We start from the raw sequence: 20,580 nt of genomic DNA, 5'->3' as shown, positions 1-20,580 counted from the left end.
AAGTCGAAAAATTTAGCGATTCTGCAAAGTTCTTTGTTAAACGCAAAATAAATCGCAAAAAAATGTAAATAATCTCATAGAACATCCAATTCCAAACTATATAATCAAATTATATTTATTTCAGTTTGCAATGAATTGTTTTACATGACTTATAAACATTGCATTCACAGCACACATGTTGCATTTGAGTGTCTCTAGAAAAATCTCACTCTCCCAAAAAAAAGTCTCACCTGCGCCCTCAAAATCAATTCATTACATGGAAGTGGGGGGTGGGGGAGTTTTCAGCTTGTGCAGTAAGCAGACGCAGATGAACGTGAGTGATTAACATGTAAAGGCAATGCAAAGATGAGATAAAGACATCCTGTGGCGAGAATTGGGCGTTTTGTGTGTTTAACACGTCTCAGACTGCAAAACAAAGTTGGAGCAAACGGAGCAATGCAGTAGACAGGTGGAGATGAGATTGGTTCAAAAGTGACGGCCGCTGCACGTGACCGAATTGAAAACCATTATTTGTGCTTTACATGTATGACTGGTATTATGATGTGCGTCAAATCAATAAATTATTTTGTTTAACTCTTTCCCTGCAGTTAACGAGAGGAAACGCTTCCCTGCCATTGACGAGTTTTACGGCAATCTGTGTTTTAGGTGTATTACAGTAGAGGAAGCCCTAAGGCATGTCCTATGTGACATGTTAGATGCTCTGTGGAGTAAAATCTGAGAGAAAGTAGGATCATGGATAAAAATAAGAGTTTTACAAACTTCCTTTGGCTTAATCCCTACTGCTTCAGATCTTGTCTCGACAAGAAACCATAATAAATAAGCTTTGTTTTTATGTTTTTTGTCATTGTTTCAGATTGCACACCTAACATAATAGGTTACCTAATATGGTAAATACATATAATTCTTTACATATACATATAATTCTTTACATATATACATATAATTCTTTACATATATATATATATAAAATCACAAAAATGTACGCAAATTTTTGGGAATTATCGCCACAAAAATCTGTCATTTTTAAATTGCCAAAAAAAGACGAAATCGTATTTTAAATTTACAAATTATTTGTGTATTTTTTAATCGTATTTTGAGTTTATTAATTGAATTTGTGTATTTTTGAATCTTGTTTTGAATTCACGAATTGGATTTGTGCATATTATGAATAGTGTTTTGAAATTATGAATTGTTTTGTGTATTTGAATGGTGTTTTAGATATTTCAAAGAGCATAGAATCAACAAGAGGTGACACTCTAGTGCGATTTGGGAAACAGCCACTAGATGCCGTGGCGGCCATTTTGGAATGAAAAGTCCAATAGAACAACAGCATAATAAAAGTCTGTAAAATAAACTATTAAAAGTGCTGTTGATTGTGATTGTAAGTGTTGTATTGTCGTCTTTCATGTTGTATCTCCGCTTTAATGCGCTTTTAAATAAATAAATAAAAACAAAGCATCTGCTTGCCATCGCCACCTCAATAAGATCCAATGGACAGCCGATTGCAGAATCGCGGGGCTGTTGCTGGGCGCTGCTGTTGCAATGGAATGTTCTATTGAGTGTCGCCTCTTGGTGATTCTAAGCTCTTTGGATATATGAAGTAGATTTGTGTATTTTTGTATTTACAAAGTGGATTTGTGTATTTTTGAATTTACGAAGTGGATTTGTGTATTTTTGAATTTACGAAGTGGATTTGTGTATTTTTGAACTTACGAAGTGGATTTGTGTATTTTTGAATTTACGAAGTGGATTTGTGTATTTTTGAATTTACGAAGTGGATTTGTGTATTTTTGAATTTATGAAGTGGATTTGTGTATTTTTGAATTTATGAAGTGGATTTGTGTATTTTTGAATTTATGAAGTGGATTTGTGTATTTTTGAATTTATGAAGTGGATTTGTGTATTTTTGAATTTATGAAGTGGATTTGTGTATTTTTGAATTTATGAAGTAGATTTGTGTATTTTTGAATTTATGAAGTGGATTTGTGTATTTTTGAATTTATGAAGTGGATTTGTGTATTTTTGAATTTATGAAGTGGATTTGTGTATTTTTGAATTTATGAAGTGGATTTGTGTATTTTTGAATTTATGAAGTGGATTTGTGTATTTTTGAATTTATGAAGTGGATTTGTGTATTTTTGAATTTATGAAGTGGATTTGTGTATTTTTGAATTTATGAAGTGGATTTGTGTATTTTTGAATTTATGAAGTGGATTTGTGTATTTTTGAATTTATGAAGTGGATTTGTGTATTTTTGAATTTATGAAGTGGATTTGTGTATTTTTGAATTTATGAAGTGGATTTTTGTATTTTGAACTTACAAATTGGATTTTGTAAATGTAAATTGTGTTGTCTGGTTCTGGCTCCATAGATTTCGTCAGAAAAATGTCCTAAACCCACATTGTTTAACATTGAGACGGACAAAACCATTAATATACCACAAACCCGTCTACAGAACAAAAGGAGTAAAGAAGAAAACTGAAAGATGAGGGACAAAATGGAAGATTAAAAAAAAAAAAAAGTGTTTTCCTTAAGTATGGAAATACGTTACAGCTTCTGAGTACAATAAAATGAAGATAACCCCCCCTCATGAACAAAAGAACAAGATCACCAGCACAAAACAGAAAGATGAAATATGAAACATTGAGTGCAGTTCCAGTTCAATCCAAACATTGTGTTATAAAGTGATGAAGTGAGCAAAACAGAAACCCTTTGGTCAAGATCTAGAGATGTTAAAAGGAGTAATCTATGTTAGCAGGCGACTAAAGGAGTGTGTTTACATCTTACACACACACACATAAAGCAGCTCCCTAATGCCTACCCAGGGAAGCCGTTCCCAAGCAGCTCACTGTCCGGGAAGTCCATGAAGACAGAAGGACACCTATGAAGAGAGGTCAGTTATAGCCTGCCTAACACACACACACACGCTCATACACACACACGCACACACAAACACACTACCTCCAGTAAATCCAACCCTTCAACAAGCACAGAAAGCATTTGTGATTCAAATACGACTTTGGTTAGAAGCAGCTTTTATTCCATCCATATGTTTTGTGTGTGTTTCCTACTGTTTAAAGTTTGATGTATGATTACAGTTTATAAAGCAAATCTTAAACTATTGTTTTAAACATAAAATAACATTCAAAATGCAGTTTAGAGACAAAGAAAGTTATATTTTCATTGTGCGATATGAATAGGTGTATATAAATGTAAAAGATTACAATCAAATACACTTAAGTGTAATACAGTGTTAATTACAAGGTTTTGTCTTGTTTTTTTTGTTTCAATAATCTAAACATTCATAAATCAAAAAGTCTTTCATAGACAAATGATAAATATTGTTTTGTTTTTAAAAAATAAGTCAAAATGAAGTGAATTTTCCCTTTAAACGATCAAAATAATCAGCCAGGTGTGGGATCAAATTTCCTCCCAAAGAATCGTGGATATAAAAATAATGCAGGCAAATCAAAATATTGACATTGCGTGTAAAATAATAACGTGCAAAAGCAAAAACTAAACAAAGAATAAGAAACAATGAGGTTGCTTTCTAAAAGATAATGAGCATGAATCAAAAAGAAAATGTGTTTCCACAAATTCAGTTTTTCTGCTCATATTTAAATGTTTTGGCTGCTTACGTTTTTATTCCCACTGCTCTTATTCCCACATTCTGTGAGTTTAAGATAATACAGACAACTGTCAGTGATCATGGGGGATTCATATAAATATGATATACTTTAACTTCCGACACCTGTCTATGATTCCAGGGAGCTCATATAAATATAAACATTTATACTGTAATATCAGATATAAATATACTGTAACTTTTGAAACTTGAGGCAGAAGGGCTACAGCAGCAGAAGACCACACCGGGTGCCACTCCTGTCAGTTGAGCTACAATTCACTCAGCCTCACTAAAATTAAACAATAGAAGATTGGAAAAATATTGCCTGGTCTGATGAGTCTTGATTTCTGCTGCAACATTCGGATGGTTTTGTCAGAATTTGGTGTGAACAATATGAAAGCATGGGGCCATCCTCCCTTTTATTAGTGGTTCAGGCTGGTGGTGGTGGTGTAATGGTGTGGGGGATATTTTCTTGGCACACTTTGGGCCCATTTGTACCAATTGAGCATCGTGTCGACGCCACAGCCTACCCGAGTAGTGTTGCTCACCCTGTCTATCCTTTTTTGACCACAGTGTACTCATCTTCTGATGGCTACTTCCAGCAGGATGATGCACCATGTCATAAAGCGTGAATCATCTCAGACTGGTTTCTTGAACAAGACAATTGCTGCGTCCCAATCCGCATACTATTCGTCTTAAATATTATTTAGAATGTTCCAAACCATAGTATGTTGAAAAGAGTATGCCAGATGTTGTTGGATGGTTTGCTATTTTTGGTTAAAAATTTATATATAGAAGCATCCATACTCTAACCGCTGATATTGTCCACAATACATTGCGCATTGGACACGAATTCGATTAGAACTGCAAACGCATGTGAAAAGTGTAAATAAACTACAAACATGATGGACACATGAGACCAACCGTCAAGTAGAGAGGCTTCGGCAAAGATGTTTGAATGACTGTTAGTCAATATCTAGCCAACTGGAACATATTTAAAATCACATTATCTGTGTTATATTTCATCTGCAACAACAATGCTGAATTTATATGAAGACACGTTTGGACGTCTGCATGTCTGAATGCAGAATTATCCAAAGACCTGAGGAGATTTCGCTGCATGAAAGACTCATGAATGGGAGATTTACCTGCTGCTGCTTCTCTAATAAGGTAAGAAATTAAATACAGCAGTAATGTGAATGGTGTGTGGCTGATTGACAGGGGGCATAACTAAGCAACACAACGATCTGTTAAAGAGGAAGTAGTATGTCCCAAAGCTTGCATACTCTTCTGTTGCACACTCAAAAGTATAAACTTTTCCTTCACATAAAAAATACATACTTTAAGGGCGCAATATAAGTATGCGAATTGGGACGCAGCAAATGAGTTCACTGTACTCAAATGGCCTCCACAGTCAGCAGATCTCAATCCAATAGAGCACCTTAGGGATGTGGTGGAAAGGGAGATATGCATCATGGATGTGCAGCCGACAAATCTGCAGCAACTGCATGGTGCTATCATGTCAATATGGACCAAAATATCTAAGGAATGTTTTTCAGTACCTTGTTGAATCTATGTCACGAAGGATTAAGGCTGAAGGCAAAAGGGAGTCCAACTAGGTGTACCTAATAAAGTGGCCAGTGAGTGTATATTATATGTTATGACACAGCCTGTAGATCAACCCTGTGACCACAGACAGACTGCAGTTACAGTATATAATATTTATGAATATGTGAAACCCCTGCGATCATGGACAGCTGTCTGAAGTTACAGTATACACATAATATTTATATGAATCCCCTGTGATCACTGACAGGTGTCTATGTTATCTGAAACTCCTGGAAACAAATGCATCCCCACCTGGCACACTGAGCAGCTACAACTTGCATTGGAGTGACGTCAACTCTCCCTTCGTAGGATTGCCTAGAGAAGCAACTGTCAATCTCAACAGTGGACCAATGATGATGCTGAAGCCCGCCAGTGGTTTAAATGAAACTCGTATTGCATGTTTTGGAATGTTGCACCAGAAATCGAGACTCATCAGACCAGGCAATGTTTTTCCAATCTTCTATTGTCTAATTTTGGTGAACATGTGTGAATTGTAGCCTCAGTTTCCTGTTTTTAGCTGACAGGAGTGGCACTCGGTGTGGTCTTCTGCTGCTGTAGCCCATGTGCCGCAAGGTTCAGAAGTTACAATATAGTTATATGAAACCCCTGTGATCACAGACCTGATATTACAGTATAAATGTTCATATTTATATGAGCTCCCTGGAATCATAGACAGTTGTCTGAAGTTACAGTATATAATATTTATATGAATCCCCATGATCACTGACAGTTGTCTGTATTATCTGAAACTTACAGAATGTGGGAACAAGAGTGAAGGGTAAAAGACTGTAAGCACACAAAACATTTAAATATGAGCGGAAGAACTGATTTTGTCTGAACATGTTTTCATTTTTAATTCAAGCTCATTATCTTTCGGTACGCGACCTCGTTGTTTCTTATTCTGCGTTTAGTTTTTGCATATAAAAATTTTTCCACGCAATGTCAAAATTTTGATTTACACGCATTTTTTTTCAATTCTGTGATACTTTAGGAATTTGGTAAAAGTAAAATAATCTTGTTTTCAAATTATTTTATTGCCAATTTTTTTTCTTGTTTTAGTTAAAAAATTCACTTAGTTTTGACTTATTTTTACTAAAAACAAAAGAAGTTTTTACTTGCCTAGAAAATGCTTATTGATTTAAGAATTTTAATATATTTGGACTAAAAACAAGACAAACTTTAGGAAACATGTCTAATGTTTTGAATAATCTCCATTTAAAGAAAAAGATGAATGCATATTAAAGTAAAAAATTATGTCCATGCTTCTGGAATCTACACACAACGGGATATTTGTGAGCCGTTTGTTAAAGGAAGGATCAGAAAATACTTTTGATGTAAGGGACTTGTCAGAGCTTGACAGGAACTTTATCAATACATAGATCAGTGGATCATGGATCAGTTTCTTCCTCCATTTCACAATTGTAAGTAAGTGCGGTTAAAATGGTTGCCTCCTAGCTTGCAAATTATGTATTTAATTGTGTTTTGTTACTTGTAACCGCTTGTACTCTATCTGGTTAACTCTTTATATTCTCATATCGCGTCTAATGCCACGTTGAAAACGCGACGCGTGGCGCTTTGTTTACGGATTTAAATGCGTTTGTGAGCTCAAGTTCCACTGCCGTTTGTTGTTGCTATGGCCACCGTCAGCTGTTATTAAACACATGCAGCGGTCAAGGTTCAAAATAGTTCAGCTTTTGTCACTGTGTGGATTAATACTGAATGTGTGTCACTGTTTCACTTATGGTTAAGAATAGAGCAATATGCTGGTGCATTGGGCTCACACACATCCCTGCCAACATCTGTCCCTGAAAATCCGGGAGACTGGGGGGTTAGGTTTGGGGGTGAGAAGTCTGAATAACACAGTTGACAACCGGGTACTCTGTACTGTAGTGTTAGTTACTACTATGAAGCGTGTTTTGGGCGGCCGCTGCCATCGAATCCTATACCAATGTTGGCGACCCGGGGCTTTCACAGACCGTACCAAAATGCTGAGGACCGGGGTGGGGGGTCTTTGAAATTACGAGAGTTTTTCGAGATAAATAACAAAATGGGTGGGTGGCTGGAGATGGGTCTGAAATACGGGAGACTCTCGGGAAAAACAGGAGTGTTGGCAGGTATGCTCACACATACACACTGCACTCTGATTACTTCAATAGGGTTGATAAGCCGTGGTGGGGATTTCACTCTGTCTCGCGCTGAACGCTGTCGACCGATCGCAACAGGCTGTCATCGGTCCAATCAGCGCAGATTAGCTTTATGCTAAGGAGGGCTTTGGGAACAAATGAATCACAGAACGAATCATATGGGAGTCGCTGGGATAATTAGGTAAAAATAAATGCTGATTATAAGACAATGAAAGTGTTTATTGACCTTTATTGATCAGTATGTTGTTGGAGACCCTTACAACCAAAATGACCCTTTTTAATAAATAATTTAACAACTTGATCTTTAAAATTACATTAAATCTCTCTTAATAAAATATCTTGCATTTAAATATCCTAATTTATGGAATCATATGGTTATACAACAGCTTAGATGCAAGTGCTATACATGTAAAGAAAACAAAAGTAAACCTGAACCTCTTTTGATTATTTGTTTTGATTATCGTGTGTGTGTGTATGTGTGTGTGTGTGTTGTTTTTTAAAATGTCTTTCTCTCTTCCTGTGCAAGATTGTGCTTTTGTAGGATGATGTGATGTGAAGGGTCCGTGCAGGAGAGTCAGTAGTGGCTACATCCCTGATCCATGGTGTAAAGTGAACTGAGTGGAGGCATATGCTCCTGCCTGAAGAGTCACCAGAGATTTCAGAGTTTACAAGAGGACAGAGAGACTCCAGGAAGCTCAAACACACACACACACACACACACACACACACACACACACACACACACACACACACACACACACACGCTTACACGCACACGCACGCGCACACACACACGCACACACACACGCACACGCACACACGCACACACGCACACACGCACACACGCACACACGCACACACGCACACACGCACACACGCACACACAGACACACAGACATACAGACACACACAGAGGAAGAAATAAGTGCTACTTACGGGGTGACACAGATGAACTTGGTCTTCAGGTAGGGTTGAGTTACTGAAAAAAGCAACAAATGGATGTGATGTCAAATGAGTTTAGGACTTTAAATTGAGCTGCTGGCATAAAAAAAGTAAAATATAAATAAATGAATAAAATTACACAAAAAAAACCCCACTCAAATAAAAAAAAAATCATAAAAGGCATGAACCTGTCAAGGAATGAACCTTTATTGAAAACAGAGAGATTTTTGTTAGTTCTTATCCTTCTGACTACATTTTAGTCTTCTAGTCAACAATCTACATCGTGTTGATGTAGTCAGTTTTAGTATCTAATGACATCTGAGTCATCCTGTCTTTGTCTAGGATATATTTACCGAATATTTTTGTGGATGAAATTAACACTAGTCCATATGACACTTGAGATGCATACAAAAAAGACAATTGCTCTTTGTTTAAACTACTTTAAAATAAGTTGAAAGAACACTGTACTTTAAGTTTTTAAAACTTTTTTTTGCTCAATCCACTTAAATTTGTTAAAACTATTAAATCAACTTAACTTCTTCATGTTGTGCCAACACAAATCCATTGTGTGGAAACCAACATTTTTTACAGCATATACAAGTCATGTTAAAAGGAATATTTCACACTAAAATCTCAGCATTTACTCTCAATTCAACAAGTTCCAAATTAGACAAGGTTATTTTTTTCCTTCTGATGAATGCCCATAGAAGGTATTCTGTAGAAAGTTGGAAACTAGTAGAAAAATCTTATGGAAGTCAATGGCATGTGAACATTCATTAAAATATCTTCTCTTATGTTCAACAGAAGAAAGAAACTCAAATGGGTCTGAAACAAGATCCACATTTTGCAGTCAGAATTATTATCCCTCCTAAATTATTAATCCCCCTGTATATTTCTCCCCCAATTTCTGTTTAACAAAAAGATTTTTTTCAACACATTTCTAAACATAATAGATTTAATAACTCATTTCTAATAACTGATTAAGATACTAGTATTCAGCTTAAAGTTACTTTTAAAGGCTTAACTAGGTTAATTAGGCAAGTTAGGGTAATTAGGAAAGCCATTGTATAATGATGGTTTATACTGTAGACAATTGAAAAAAAAAATATTGCTTAATATAATAATGACCTTAAAATGTTTTTAAAAACTGCTTTTATTCTAGCCGAAATAAAACAAATAAGACTTTCTTACAAAGAAAAAACATTATCAGACATACTGTGAAAATTTCCTTGCTCTGTTAAACATCATTTGGAAAATAATTGAAAATTATTATTTACAGATCTTGGAAGAGGATTTTTAACTGGAAGTTCCAAAATAACTTTTAACTGAAAATCATTTAATTATTGGCAAACAAACATATAACTGTTTTAATAATTATCCACAGATGTTTAAAATAGTTTCTAACTTAACAATAGAATAAAGTCTTGTTTTTGCATTCTTTCCTCTCTTATTCTTAGGCAATTTTCTCAGAAGGAAAAGTTTCTAGTAAACCACACCCATTCAGTTCACTTCCAATATAGAAAGTCTCCAAAATAAATGAAAATGGGATGAGACAAACTCTGCCAAGCAACAGACAGATGTGCTTTTTTTTTGTCCGAGGCAGAATGAATTATATTCCTGTAAAAGACACTCACCACATCCTGTGTCAGGGAACTCCGTGTCCGGATGGGCCTCGGGGCGACAGTATTTGCCAAACGCCTCCTCTTTGGGAATGTCAGGGTACAGGTAGACCAGCGGTGACACAAGTATGTTGGTGGCATCCATGATCTTGTAGCCCATGATGATCTCAGCAAAAGACATGCTGTTGAGCTGCTGCTTAGTGTACGGTTCAACCGACTGAATCTGGGTCTTACCTGCACACACATACAATAATACAAATGCTCGTCAGTGATTGCCAATATCAATGTTGACACCACCAAAACAAACAAAAAAACAAAGTCAAATTTTAAATAATGTTAATTCCAAACATATAAATAAACAAACAAACAAACAAATAAAAGCAAATAAAAAATACATTAAAAAAGCAAACCAAAAAACTGCAAAAAATAGACAAATCTAAAACAAAAAGCAAACCAAATAAAATAAGCACAAAAAAAAAACGAATCTAAACAAAGAGCTAAATAAAATAATAAAATCAAAAACAAAGCAAATTCAAAACTAACAAATCAAAAGATAAAGCAAAACAAAAAACAAAAAGGCAAATTCTAAACATAAATAAATAAGTAAATAAATAAATAAAATACGAAAAGCACAAAACAAAACCAATTCAAAACAAAATAAATAAATAAACATACAAAAATATAATAAAGCAATCTAAATCAAGACAAAAAGCACAAGACAAAAAACAAGAAAATCCCAAACAAAATATATAAATAAATAAAACAAAAAGTTATAAACAAAAGGCAAATTTTATAAATGAATAAAGCACACAAGCACAAAACAAAACCATTTCAAAACAAATTAAAAATAAATGAATGAATAAATAAAATAAAAATGTAAATAAGTAAATAAATTAATTAATAAAAGCAAAAAAACACAACAAAACTAAAATAAAATAAAAAGCAAATAAGTGGATCAATTAAAAAAGCAAACCAAAACAAAACAGCGCAAAACAAAGGAAATACAAAAATAAATAAATAAACATGAACAAAACAAAAATAAACAAAAAAGTTCTAAAAAAAAAAATAGGCAAATTTAAAACTAACACAAATCAAAGAGTGAACTAAAACAAATAAACACAAAACAAAAAGGCAAATTACATAAATACATAAATAAACAAAGCAAACAAGCACAAAACAAAACCAATTCAAAACAAAAACAAAAGAATGAATAAATAAAACAAAAAGCAAACCAAAAAAAAAGCACAAAACAAATTCAAAAGAACAATAAACAAATAAATATACAAAACTGAAAACAAAATCAAAATCAAAACAAAAAAGCACAACACAAAAACCAAGGAAATCACAAACAAAATGTATAAATGAATAAAACAAATCAAAACAAAAAAGTGACAAAAAAAGCAAATGCAAAACTAAAATAAATAAATCAAAATGTGAACCAAAAGCAAAAAGGCACAAAACAAAAAGGCAAATTCTATAAATAAATAAATTAATAATTAAAGCAAAAAAAAGATAATTCTATGAATGAATAAATAAATAATAAAAGCAAAAAGGTAAATTCTATAAATAAATAAATTACAAAAGCAAACAAGCATAAAACAAAACCAATTCAAAACAAAAATAAATGAATGAATAAATAAAACAAAAATCAAACCAAAACAAAAAAGCACACAACAAAAATCAAGAAAATCCCAAACAAAATGTATAAATGAATAAAAACAAAAATCAAAACAAAAAAAATGCTAAAAAAAACAAAGCAAATGCAAAAGTAACGTAAATAAATCAAAAAGTGAACAAAAAAAACACAAAACAAAAAGGCAAATTCTATAAATAAATAACGAAAGCAAAAAAGGCAAATTCTATAAATAAATAAATAAATAATGAAAGCAAACAAGCACAAAACAAAGCCAATTCAAAACAAATAAAAAACAAATAAAATAAATAAAATAAAAATAAAATAATAAAATAATAAAATAAAAATAAAAAAGCTAAATCAAAGCAAAAGGGCAAATTCTACACATAAATAAATAAATAAATAAATAAATAAATAAATAATGAAAGCAAACAAGCACAAAACAAAACCAATTCAAAACAAATCAAATATAAATACAAATTAATATGTACAAAAAGTGTAAACATGAAAAAGTAAAAAGTAAACAAACAAAACACCACAATAACTTTTTTTGAATGCCATTTTTGCCATATTTAATTCCAGCGCACACAATATCATGTGCACAGAAATGCATTCACCATTGATGTCCTTCTCGACCCACGTGAATGTGATTCCTCCCTCTTTGCTGCTTTCACTGAAGCGCAGCAGGAACGTCCCAGGAGGCTTTGGACTCAGGATTGCCCTCTCTCTTTCTTTACTGATGAAACCCATAATATACCTGACGCACACACACACAAACACGAACAAGAGGTTGATGCAACCACCCATGCAGCAGCTGATGCAATGAACTATAAACACCGCATGAATGCACACACGGCGCAGTGCAGCATGAGCTCTCACCCTTCATTCCATAGGGCCAAAATATATTTCTTCACCAGGTCAATAATGTTGTCCAGCCACACCCAGAACGAGAAACCTTTTCCTGCCATGTTTTCCTGCGAGACACAAAGCAAAAGCAGAAGAAAAACATTTAGAATAACTTGATAGAAACTAAATGATTCGCTCTAAAATTATAAAGAACAAGAAACAAAAGATTATTGCAGAAACATACTTTGCAGAACTTAGCCCATGTGATCTGGCAACCGGAGTAGTTGACACAGGGACCTGCACAAAAACAGACACGCACAATTATACACTGAATCATACATTTACTGTTCATTTTATTATAGATATAGTAAGATAAAATCACAAGTTGATTCTAGACATCTTATTTCTAAATTTGTGTGTTTATCTGAAAGTTGTGTTACAGTATCCTCTATGAGATTTAAAGTTACCTGGGAATCGAAATCTCTGGAGACACGTGGGACAATTGTTTGACTTTAATACGGTCATGCTCAGTCAACAGCAGACACCAACTGATTCAATTTAAGGACATACATAGTACACTAAAGCCAAGCTACATAAAATCCTTCTGTCTCACCAATGTGTGATAGATGCAAGATAGCAGAGGACATGGTTGCTCACGCCTTTTGGCTCTGTCCCTTACTGAATAGATTCTGCACCAACATATTTGACTGGTATTACAAGGTTTATAGCAGACCTTTTCTACCAGATGCCAATCTTGCCATTTTTGGCTTCTCACAAAATACTTCTCTCCTTCAAACAATGCAAGAGTCTATAATAAAAGGCATGGTCGTGGATAAAAGACTAGTGCTTAACAATTGGAAATCATCTTTACCCCCTTCATTCTAGAACTGGATTTTCCGACATGATATCTGTTATTCAGATGGATTGACTCAGATTTTTAAGGACTAGATCCATATGAAAATGTTAGGCTCCTTAGGGTCAATTTCTTGATTTATTTGACAAATCTACACTACCTGACAAAAGTCTTATCGTCAATCCCAGCTGTAAGAGCAACAAATAATAACTTGACTTTTAGTTGATAATTTTGAAAAGTGGCAGAAGGTTGAATTTTCTGATGAATCTTCTGTTGAACTGCCTCCCAATCTTAACAAATATTGCAGAAGATCTATTGGAACCCGCATGCATCCAATATTCTCATAGGAATCAGTCAAGTTTGGTGAAGGAAAAATCATGGTTTGGGATTACATTCAGTATGGGGTGTGCAAGAGATCTGCGTGTGGATGGCAACATCAACAGCTTGAGGTATCCAGACATTTGTGCTGCCCACTACATTACAAACCACAGGAGAGGGCAAATTCTCCAGCAGGATAGCGCTCCTTCTCATACTTCAGCCTCCACATCAAAGTTCCTGAAAGCAAAGAAGGTCAAGATGCTCCAGGATTGGCCAGCCCAGTCACCAGACATGAACATTCTTGAGCATGTCTGGGGTAAGATGGAGGAGGAGGCATTGAAGATGAATCCAAAGAATCTTGATGAATTCTGGGAGTCCTGCAGGAACGCTTTCTTTGCCATTCCAGATGACTTTATTAATAAGTTATTTGAGTCATTGCAGAGATGTATGGATGCCGTCGCCCAAGCTCATAGGAGTCAAACACTTTACTGTTTCCTTTCCATGCCAGTATACAGTTGAAGTCAGAATTATTAGCCCCCCTTTGATTTTTTTTTTCTTTTTTAAATATTTACCAAATGATGTTTAACAGTGCAAGGAAATTTTCACAGTATGTCTGATAATATTTTTTCTTCTGGAGAAAGTCTTATTTGTTTTATTTCGGCTAGAATAAAAGCAGTTTTTAATTTTCTAAATTTTTATGTCAAAATTATTAGCCCCTTTAAGCAATATATTTTTCCGATAGTCTACAGAACAAACCATCATTATACAATAACTTGTCTAATTACCCTAACTTGTCTAGCTAACCTAATTAACCTAGTTAAGCCTTTAAATGCAACTTTAAGCAGTATAGAAGTGTCTTGAAAAATATCTAGTCAAACATTATTTACTGTCATCATGGCAAAGATTAAATAAATCAAATATTACAAATGAGTTATTAAAACTATTATGTTACCTTTAAATAAAGTAATAAAAAATAGTTCAGATTACTTCAGACCAACTGTTAATGAACAAAATTTATACTGACTACTGTAATACTGTATAAGATGTTCAGATGAAAGTAAAGAGTCTAGTAAAGTCTAAAGTCTAAAGTAAAGTCTAATAGACATCTAAACATAGTTGTCTTGGCTAAAATTTGGGCTGTCAGTAAAAATAGACATAAGAATAGGCCAAAACAAGACTAGTCATCAAATAAACAGAAATGAATGACTACACAAAGTCTATCTAATCTGTCTATTTGACAGTTTTGGGCTATTCTTAGATGTCTATTAGTCTTTCACTGACAGCACAAGTTTAGCCTTGTTTTAGCCAAGCAGTCTACGTTTAGATGTCTATTAGACATCTATAAAACACAAAATTGCTTGCTGGGTACTAGCAAAACCATTTACCATGACAGAAAACACTATCCATTTTCCATTTATTTACCTGATTTTTTAAATTACTAATTATATTATCACCATAACCATCAATTTGACCATCTGAAGCATAACCTACTATTTATTTATTTACAGGTTTAAATGGGAAAAAAACCTTAGAATCCCACTGTGTATTACATAACACAACCACACAAACACACACATACCCAGAAGTTTCTCTGCAAGTGTGGTGAGCTGCTCAATGGTAAGTCCTCTCTTGGTTGTGGATGAGAACTGCCAGCTGAGCACCTCCGCCACCTGATCCCATGTTCCTACTGGAGGTTTGGTGAAGAAATTCACGTTCTGTGAACAGAGAAAAAGAGAACAATACTTATTAGTAGCTTACATGATGAGATCCAAGACCTACAGTATGAAGTGATAATACCAACCATCGAAAAAGTTGAGAAAAACACATACTTAATACACACAAAATTGTATTATTTACCTTTTTAAACTTTTTAATAACCAAAAAAAAATGATGTTAAGTGAACATTGTTATGTATATATTTTAGCTCTGAGGTAGAGAAGACGCACTGAAATAGATATTTCACCCAAACTGGAAAATTGGGTCATTATTTTCTCACCCTTCACTGATTTCAGATCTGTTTGTGTTTCTTTCTATTTTAAACATATTCTTCAAAATATCTTTATCCATGTTTAACAAAAAGAATAAAACCTCCAACAGGTTTGAAACAAGTTAAGGGAGTTAATAGTGGGTTCATTTTCATTTTTGGGTAACTGCCCCTTTAACGATCCCTTTAAGTGCAGGTCAAAAAATAGACTGACATTTACTTTCACAGGCTGACTGCCAATTGTTTACCTATCCAGCTGAATAACCGTAACCATAAAGTAGACAGATGACATTAACTTATCCTTATTAACTTATAATGTGTATTTCTATCTATCTTAAGCTCTTGCATCTGTTCTCTTTACGCGCTTTTCAGGAAGAATCACACTTGCATAGTTCAAAAAGGGATGTTTTTTCATTACAGTATAAACGACTTAAGTATCTTGATCTTAATGTTAAATAATTGCATAAATATATATTTTTAATTTTGCATAGCTTACACAGGTCTCATTATGTGAAACTGCTTGTTGGCCAAAGAAAGACGTTCTATTAAACTGTACAGTTCTGAACAATTCTGAGGTAAGAAAATAATGAATCAGGATGTTCGGTTTATGCTGCTGCTATAGACACGTTAATGCGATTTAAATATGAAACATATGATTATTACATTTAAAGCTTAGCTCAGGCCATTTCTCTATCTGAATCTTATCGGTGCAATCTCTGAGTGAGTGACGAGTGTTTGTGCATTTCAGTGCCGCATATTCAGTACAGAACAAGCGATTAAACTGACAGAAACACTATGTTATTTGGGAGGTAGTTGATAATATTGCGGCTTTTCTCCTTTTTTATCAACAATTGGATTTACTGCTGCCATATCAGCAGCATAGCACAAACATAGTTATCCGCTTTGTGAGAGAGTGTAAAAGCATTGAAATATATTTTACTCCCACTGGCCTGCTGGGCAGCGTGTAGATAGATTTTGGTAGCCCAACTAAAAAAAAAAAATCTATAGCCCTGGGACGCCGGGCTACCAGATTTTACGAGCCCCGTCTCCTAAATGCAAATTTTGTCACTGTTTTGGTGCGCACTAGCTTATAGATATTCTAAAACAATACACATACTGACATCTAAAAAGACTCATTTTAATTTCATGGAAGCTTTTAAAAAAATAAATAATTATTTTGTTTAAAAAGTACAGTACTTCAAAGTATTTCAAACCTTGGGATGGTTGGTCAGCATGTTGTACCACAGGATGGAGGCCCATGCGTTTGGCATTTGGCAGATATTAGAGATGACCACCACCGGGAGAGAGTGCGTCTGGACACAAATAAAAGACATTCAGATTAAATAAACAATAACAAATCCTGCTTTATGTCAGTCAGAAATATGACAAGTGCAAATAGAGACTTGGAGGTTGAATGATTAAAGGGGTAGTTCACCCAAAAATGACAATTTACTCACTATTTATTGCACATTATAAAAAACTACAAAACATTATGCGATTCTGAGTGTGCCTCACACGGGTGAGTTGGTTTGACAAACCACCTGTAGAAAACCCACTCTTTCATCTCATTGACCAGTTTTGCACTTTATATGTCTTAAAAACACTCCACCTCCTTACTGTAGCACTTAATTCTCTGAACACAAACAGTCCCTTTGTATATTTAGCACTTCTTGTGTGTATTGCCTCTTCTTGGTGAGTTGCTAAATGCCTCCTCAAGTCACTTTGGACAAAAGCGTCTGCTAAATGACTAAATGTAAATGTATTTATGCTCCCTGAAGTGGAACCACAGCAGAAAAAAAACAAATACTACAGCAGTCAATGGTGAGAGGTGTTCAACGTTTTTCAAAATATCTTCTTTTGTGAAACTCATGAAGGTTTGAAACATTAAAGAGTGAATAAATGATGACAGAAGTAAATTATTTTGGGTGAACTATCCCTTTAAGCAAACGAAGCCGAATGGTTTAATGATCTCATTTAATTACCCTGCTGAGTGTGTGTTGGTATTTGATGTGAGCCTGTTGTGCCCACCCACAGAATAGGCATGATTTTGCGTGCGCTCTTATCAGCTTATAATAAGCACACAGGCTTAAACGCTGCCGGGTTACATATTCATGTCCTCCCACTGCTGGTATCACGGCAACAGCCTATCACAATGACCTCATTGCCTTTCTGGATGGCGAATCAATCGCTTGAAGCAGTGTGATGATGGACTTAATCGGCACTCAGGGTTTCATAATATTATCATCTTTGATTTGATATAAAGCCCAACAGGATAATGTCTTTGTCACAGGAATCATGCCGTGATAAGACGTGTTTGACATTTTATTTTGTTCTTACATTTTGATCGTAGAAATGAAGTGTCATTTCTAGGTTGAAACTGCATTTAGGGAGCCATGATCTCACAGATTCAGGAAATCCAGGCAGAATTGCAGAATCCAGTTGCAAAAGTGAAATTAGATATATAACATGGAAATCATGGAATTTGGCAGATGAATGAATCAAATGTAGTGCTGTCCACTTAATCAAATTGTGATATGGACTATTGTTAGCAAATATTAAACAAGATGGACAATATAAAATATGAGATCTGCATATTCTGCTGGTTTCTCTGTGAATGAATGGTGCAGTTTGTTTGGTGCATGCAATCTGAAGCATGAGCACATTTTTTTACAGATTTACAGAAAAGCTATTGTCATCATGTATACGTAGAAGAATTTTTATACGTTTAAAAAAAAATAATAAAAAAAAATGTACAAAAATTGTAGTTTTCAGTTTTCTAAATTTATATATGTAATTCCTAAAATTATAATTTTGTTAAATTCTTCAAAAATTGTTCAATTGTTGATCACTTTTGATGATTTCAATTCACTAGACATGCTACTGATTGCAAAAATGCATTTTATATATGTGCATTGAACACACACACACACACACGCACACTGCGCGCAGATTCATACCGGCGTGCATACACAGGCATGCACACACTGGCGCGTGCACGCATTCGAACGCACACACACATGCAAATGTATGCACGCAAACGCACATACGCACATGCACGCACGCAAAAGCACGCACGCAAAAACACACGTACGCACATCTGCACACGCAAACGCACGTACGCAAACGCACGTACGCAAACGCACGTACGCAAACGCACGCACGCACGCAAACGCACGCACGCAAACGCACGTACGCAAACGCACGCACGCAAACGCACGCACGCAAACGCACGCACGCAAACGCACGTACGCAAACGCACGTACGCAAACGCACGTACGCAAACGCACGCACGCAAACGCACGCACGCAAACGCACGTACGCAAACGCACGCACGCACGCAAACGCACGTACGCAAACGCAGGCAGACAGGCAGGCAGGCAAACGCACGCAGGCAACAGCACATCCGTAAACGTACACACGCAAGCTCACACACGCACTACTAAAATTAAGTAACTAATTTAAAAATGGAATCCAAACAAATGTAAACTCTACAGTGAATCAATCCTTCAACAATGACATTCACACTGAACTAAACTGAATCATCACTGAACTAAAAAACACAACAAGCATTCTGTGGAACTGAACGCGCATAAAGCTTGTTTCACAATTATCAAACTTCATACCTGATATTAATTTTAATTGTGCTTTGACAATCTGCATTGTATAAAGCGCAATAGAAAAAAATAATGACTTGAAATGTGTATTTTTTTACCTCAAGGTCAATCTTAAGTCCTTGGTGGTAGACTTCTGTCTCAAATGTGATCAGATGCAACTCTTCGGTCACTATTAGAGAGGCCTGTAGTTCAGAGGTCAAAGGTCAATGCTAATACTGACTTCTTATACACACTATATACATATATACACATGTATATATATTTTTGCATAACAAAAATGATAGAAAGCCTTACATCACTATTGGTTCGGCCTCCATTACCACACCTCTGCTCTCGTAGAGTCTGAAAGACAGAAGAAAAATAGCAAGCTTGTAGAGCAGTTTCAATGAATTACATTTAAATGTATCAATCAGTGACCATTTCATCAGTAAAACGAGCTTTATAACCCCCCCAAAATAAGTTTGATTGCTTTTAATTCATTTTAATATTCATCTGCTGCATGTCATCTGCTTTGACAAAATCTGCATTGTAAACAGCACTATGAATTGTCTTGACTTATTAAAGGATTTGTTTAAGATCCAAGATTCAAGTTCTTGAATAATTTGAAGAGAACATAACACATGAATGTTTTATAAAGCAACATTTCAATGTCTGAAAATAAAACATTTGTACTAAAAAAATAAACTATATAAATAGTCAAGTTGTGAAAAGCTCACATTGGATAGCTCATTGAAATAACTTTTCCTGTACTTTCTGACCACTGTGTAAATAAAGTGAGGTTTATTTTTTGGTGTTTTTCCAAGCTCAAACATCTACATTTTCTATTCTTAAATCAAGATCCATTTCATTCAGAAGTGAAATGACAAAAACTTGTTGTCGAGGATCACAGACATTTGTGACACACAAACTCAAAATTGTTCAGATTCCCTGAAAACAAGAATGCATTTCTTCACTTAGCATCTCAAGTAAACACCTTGATTTAAGGATACTGTTAAAAACGTTTCATTCTCTGATTTGTTACAAAGCATGAAAAGGTGACTATGAATTTAAGAATTTGAATATAAAAAAACAGAGTGATTTATTATATATACAGTAATTTTAAAGCATATTTGTAGCCTATGATGAACTAAGCTAGTGTAAAAAAAAGATTTGATAGATTATTACACAATTTCTGACCTCAACAGTAAACCTTGCTACTAATAAAGTGTACATCTTTCTTTACTAAAAGCAAAAATCATGCTCGAAATTAAATATATTCAATGCTGAAACTGACGTACACAAATATATTTGATTATGTTGAGGGAGTTTTCATTTCAGTTCAGAGAAACATAACAGTGCCCACAGTTAAAGAAACACACACAACTCCAGAAAACACATGGTTAGGAGCTTTGAAA

General features: G+C 34.7%; 1 protein-coding gene across 4 annotated transcripts in view; it reads right to left on the bottom strand.

The window, feature by feature from the left end:
* stat3 (signal transducer and activator of transcription 3 (acute-phase response factor)) overlaps positions 1–20,580 on the bottom strand; it is an 86,393-nt gene that overhangs the window by 12,493 nt on the left and 53,320 nt on the right. For 2 of the 4 annotated variants that reach the window (XM_056453248.1, XM_056453247.1), the window contains exons 13-22: positions 19,481–19,528; positions 19,285–19,368; positions 16,787–16,885; positions 15,168–15,303; positions 12,662–12,714; positions 12,451–12,545; positions 12,189–12,328; positions 9,954–10,172; positions 8,314–8,356; positions 2,822–2,881 (exon numbers count right to left, since the gene is read on the bottom strand). In XM_056453248.1, coding sequence (XP_056309223.1) covers positions 2,822–2,881; positions 8,314–8,356; positions 9,954–10,172; positions 12,189–12,328; positions 12,451–12,545; positions 12,662–12,714; positions 15,168–15,303; positions 16,787–16,885; positions 19,285–19,368; positions 19,481–19,528 — 977 coding nt within the window. Of the gene's footprint in view, positions 1–2,821; positions 2,882–7,588; positions 8,016–8,313; positions 8,357–9,953; positions 10,173–12,188; positions 12,329–12,450; positions 12,546–12,661; positions 12,715–15,167; positions 15,304–16,786; positions 16,886–19,284; positions 19,369–19,480; positions 19,529–20,580 lie in introns of those variants that run through there. The other 2 variants (XM_056453250.1, XM_056453249.1) reach the window with 2 other exon arrangements.

Source organism: Danio aesculapii, chromosome 3 (genome assembly GCF_903798145.1).
Source record: "Danio aesculapii chromosome 3, fDanAes4.1, whole genome shotgun sequence".
Classification (NCBI taxonomy): Eukaryota; Metazoa; Chordata; class Actinopteri; order Cypriniformes; family Danionidae; genus Danio; species Danio aesculapii.
This window is presented reverse-complemented; position numbering and strand designations above follow the sequence as displayed.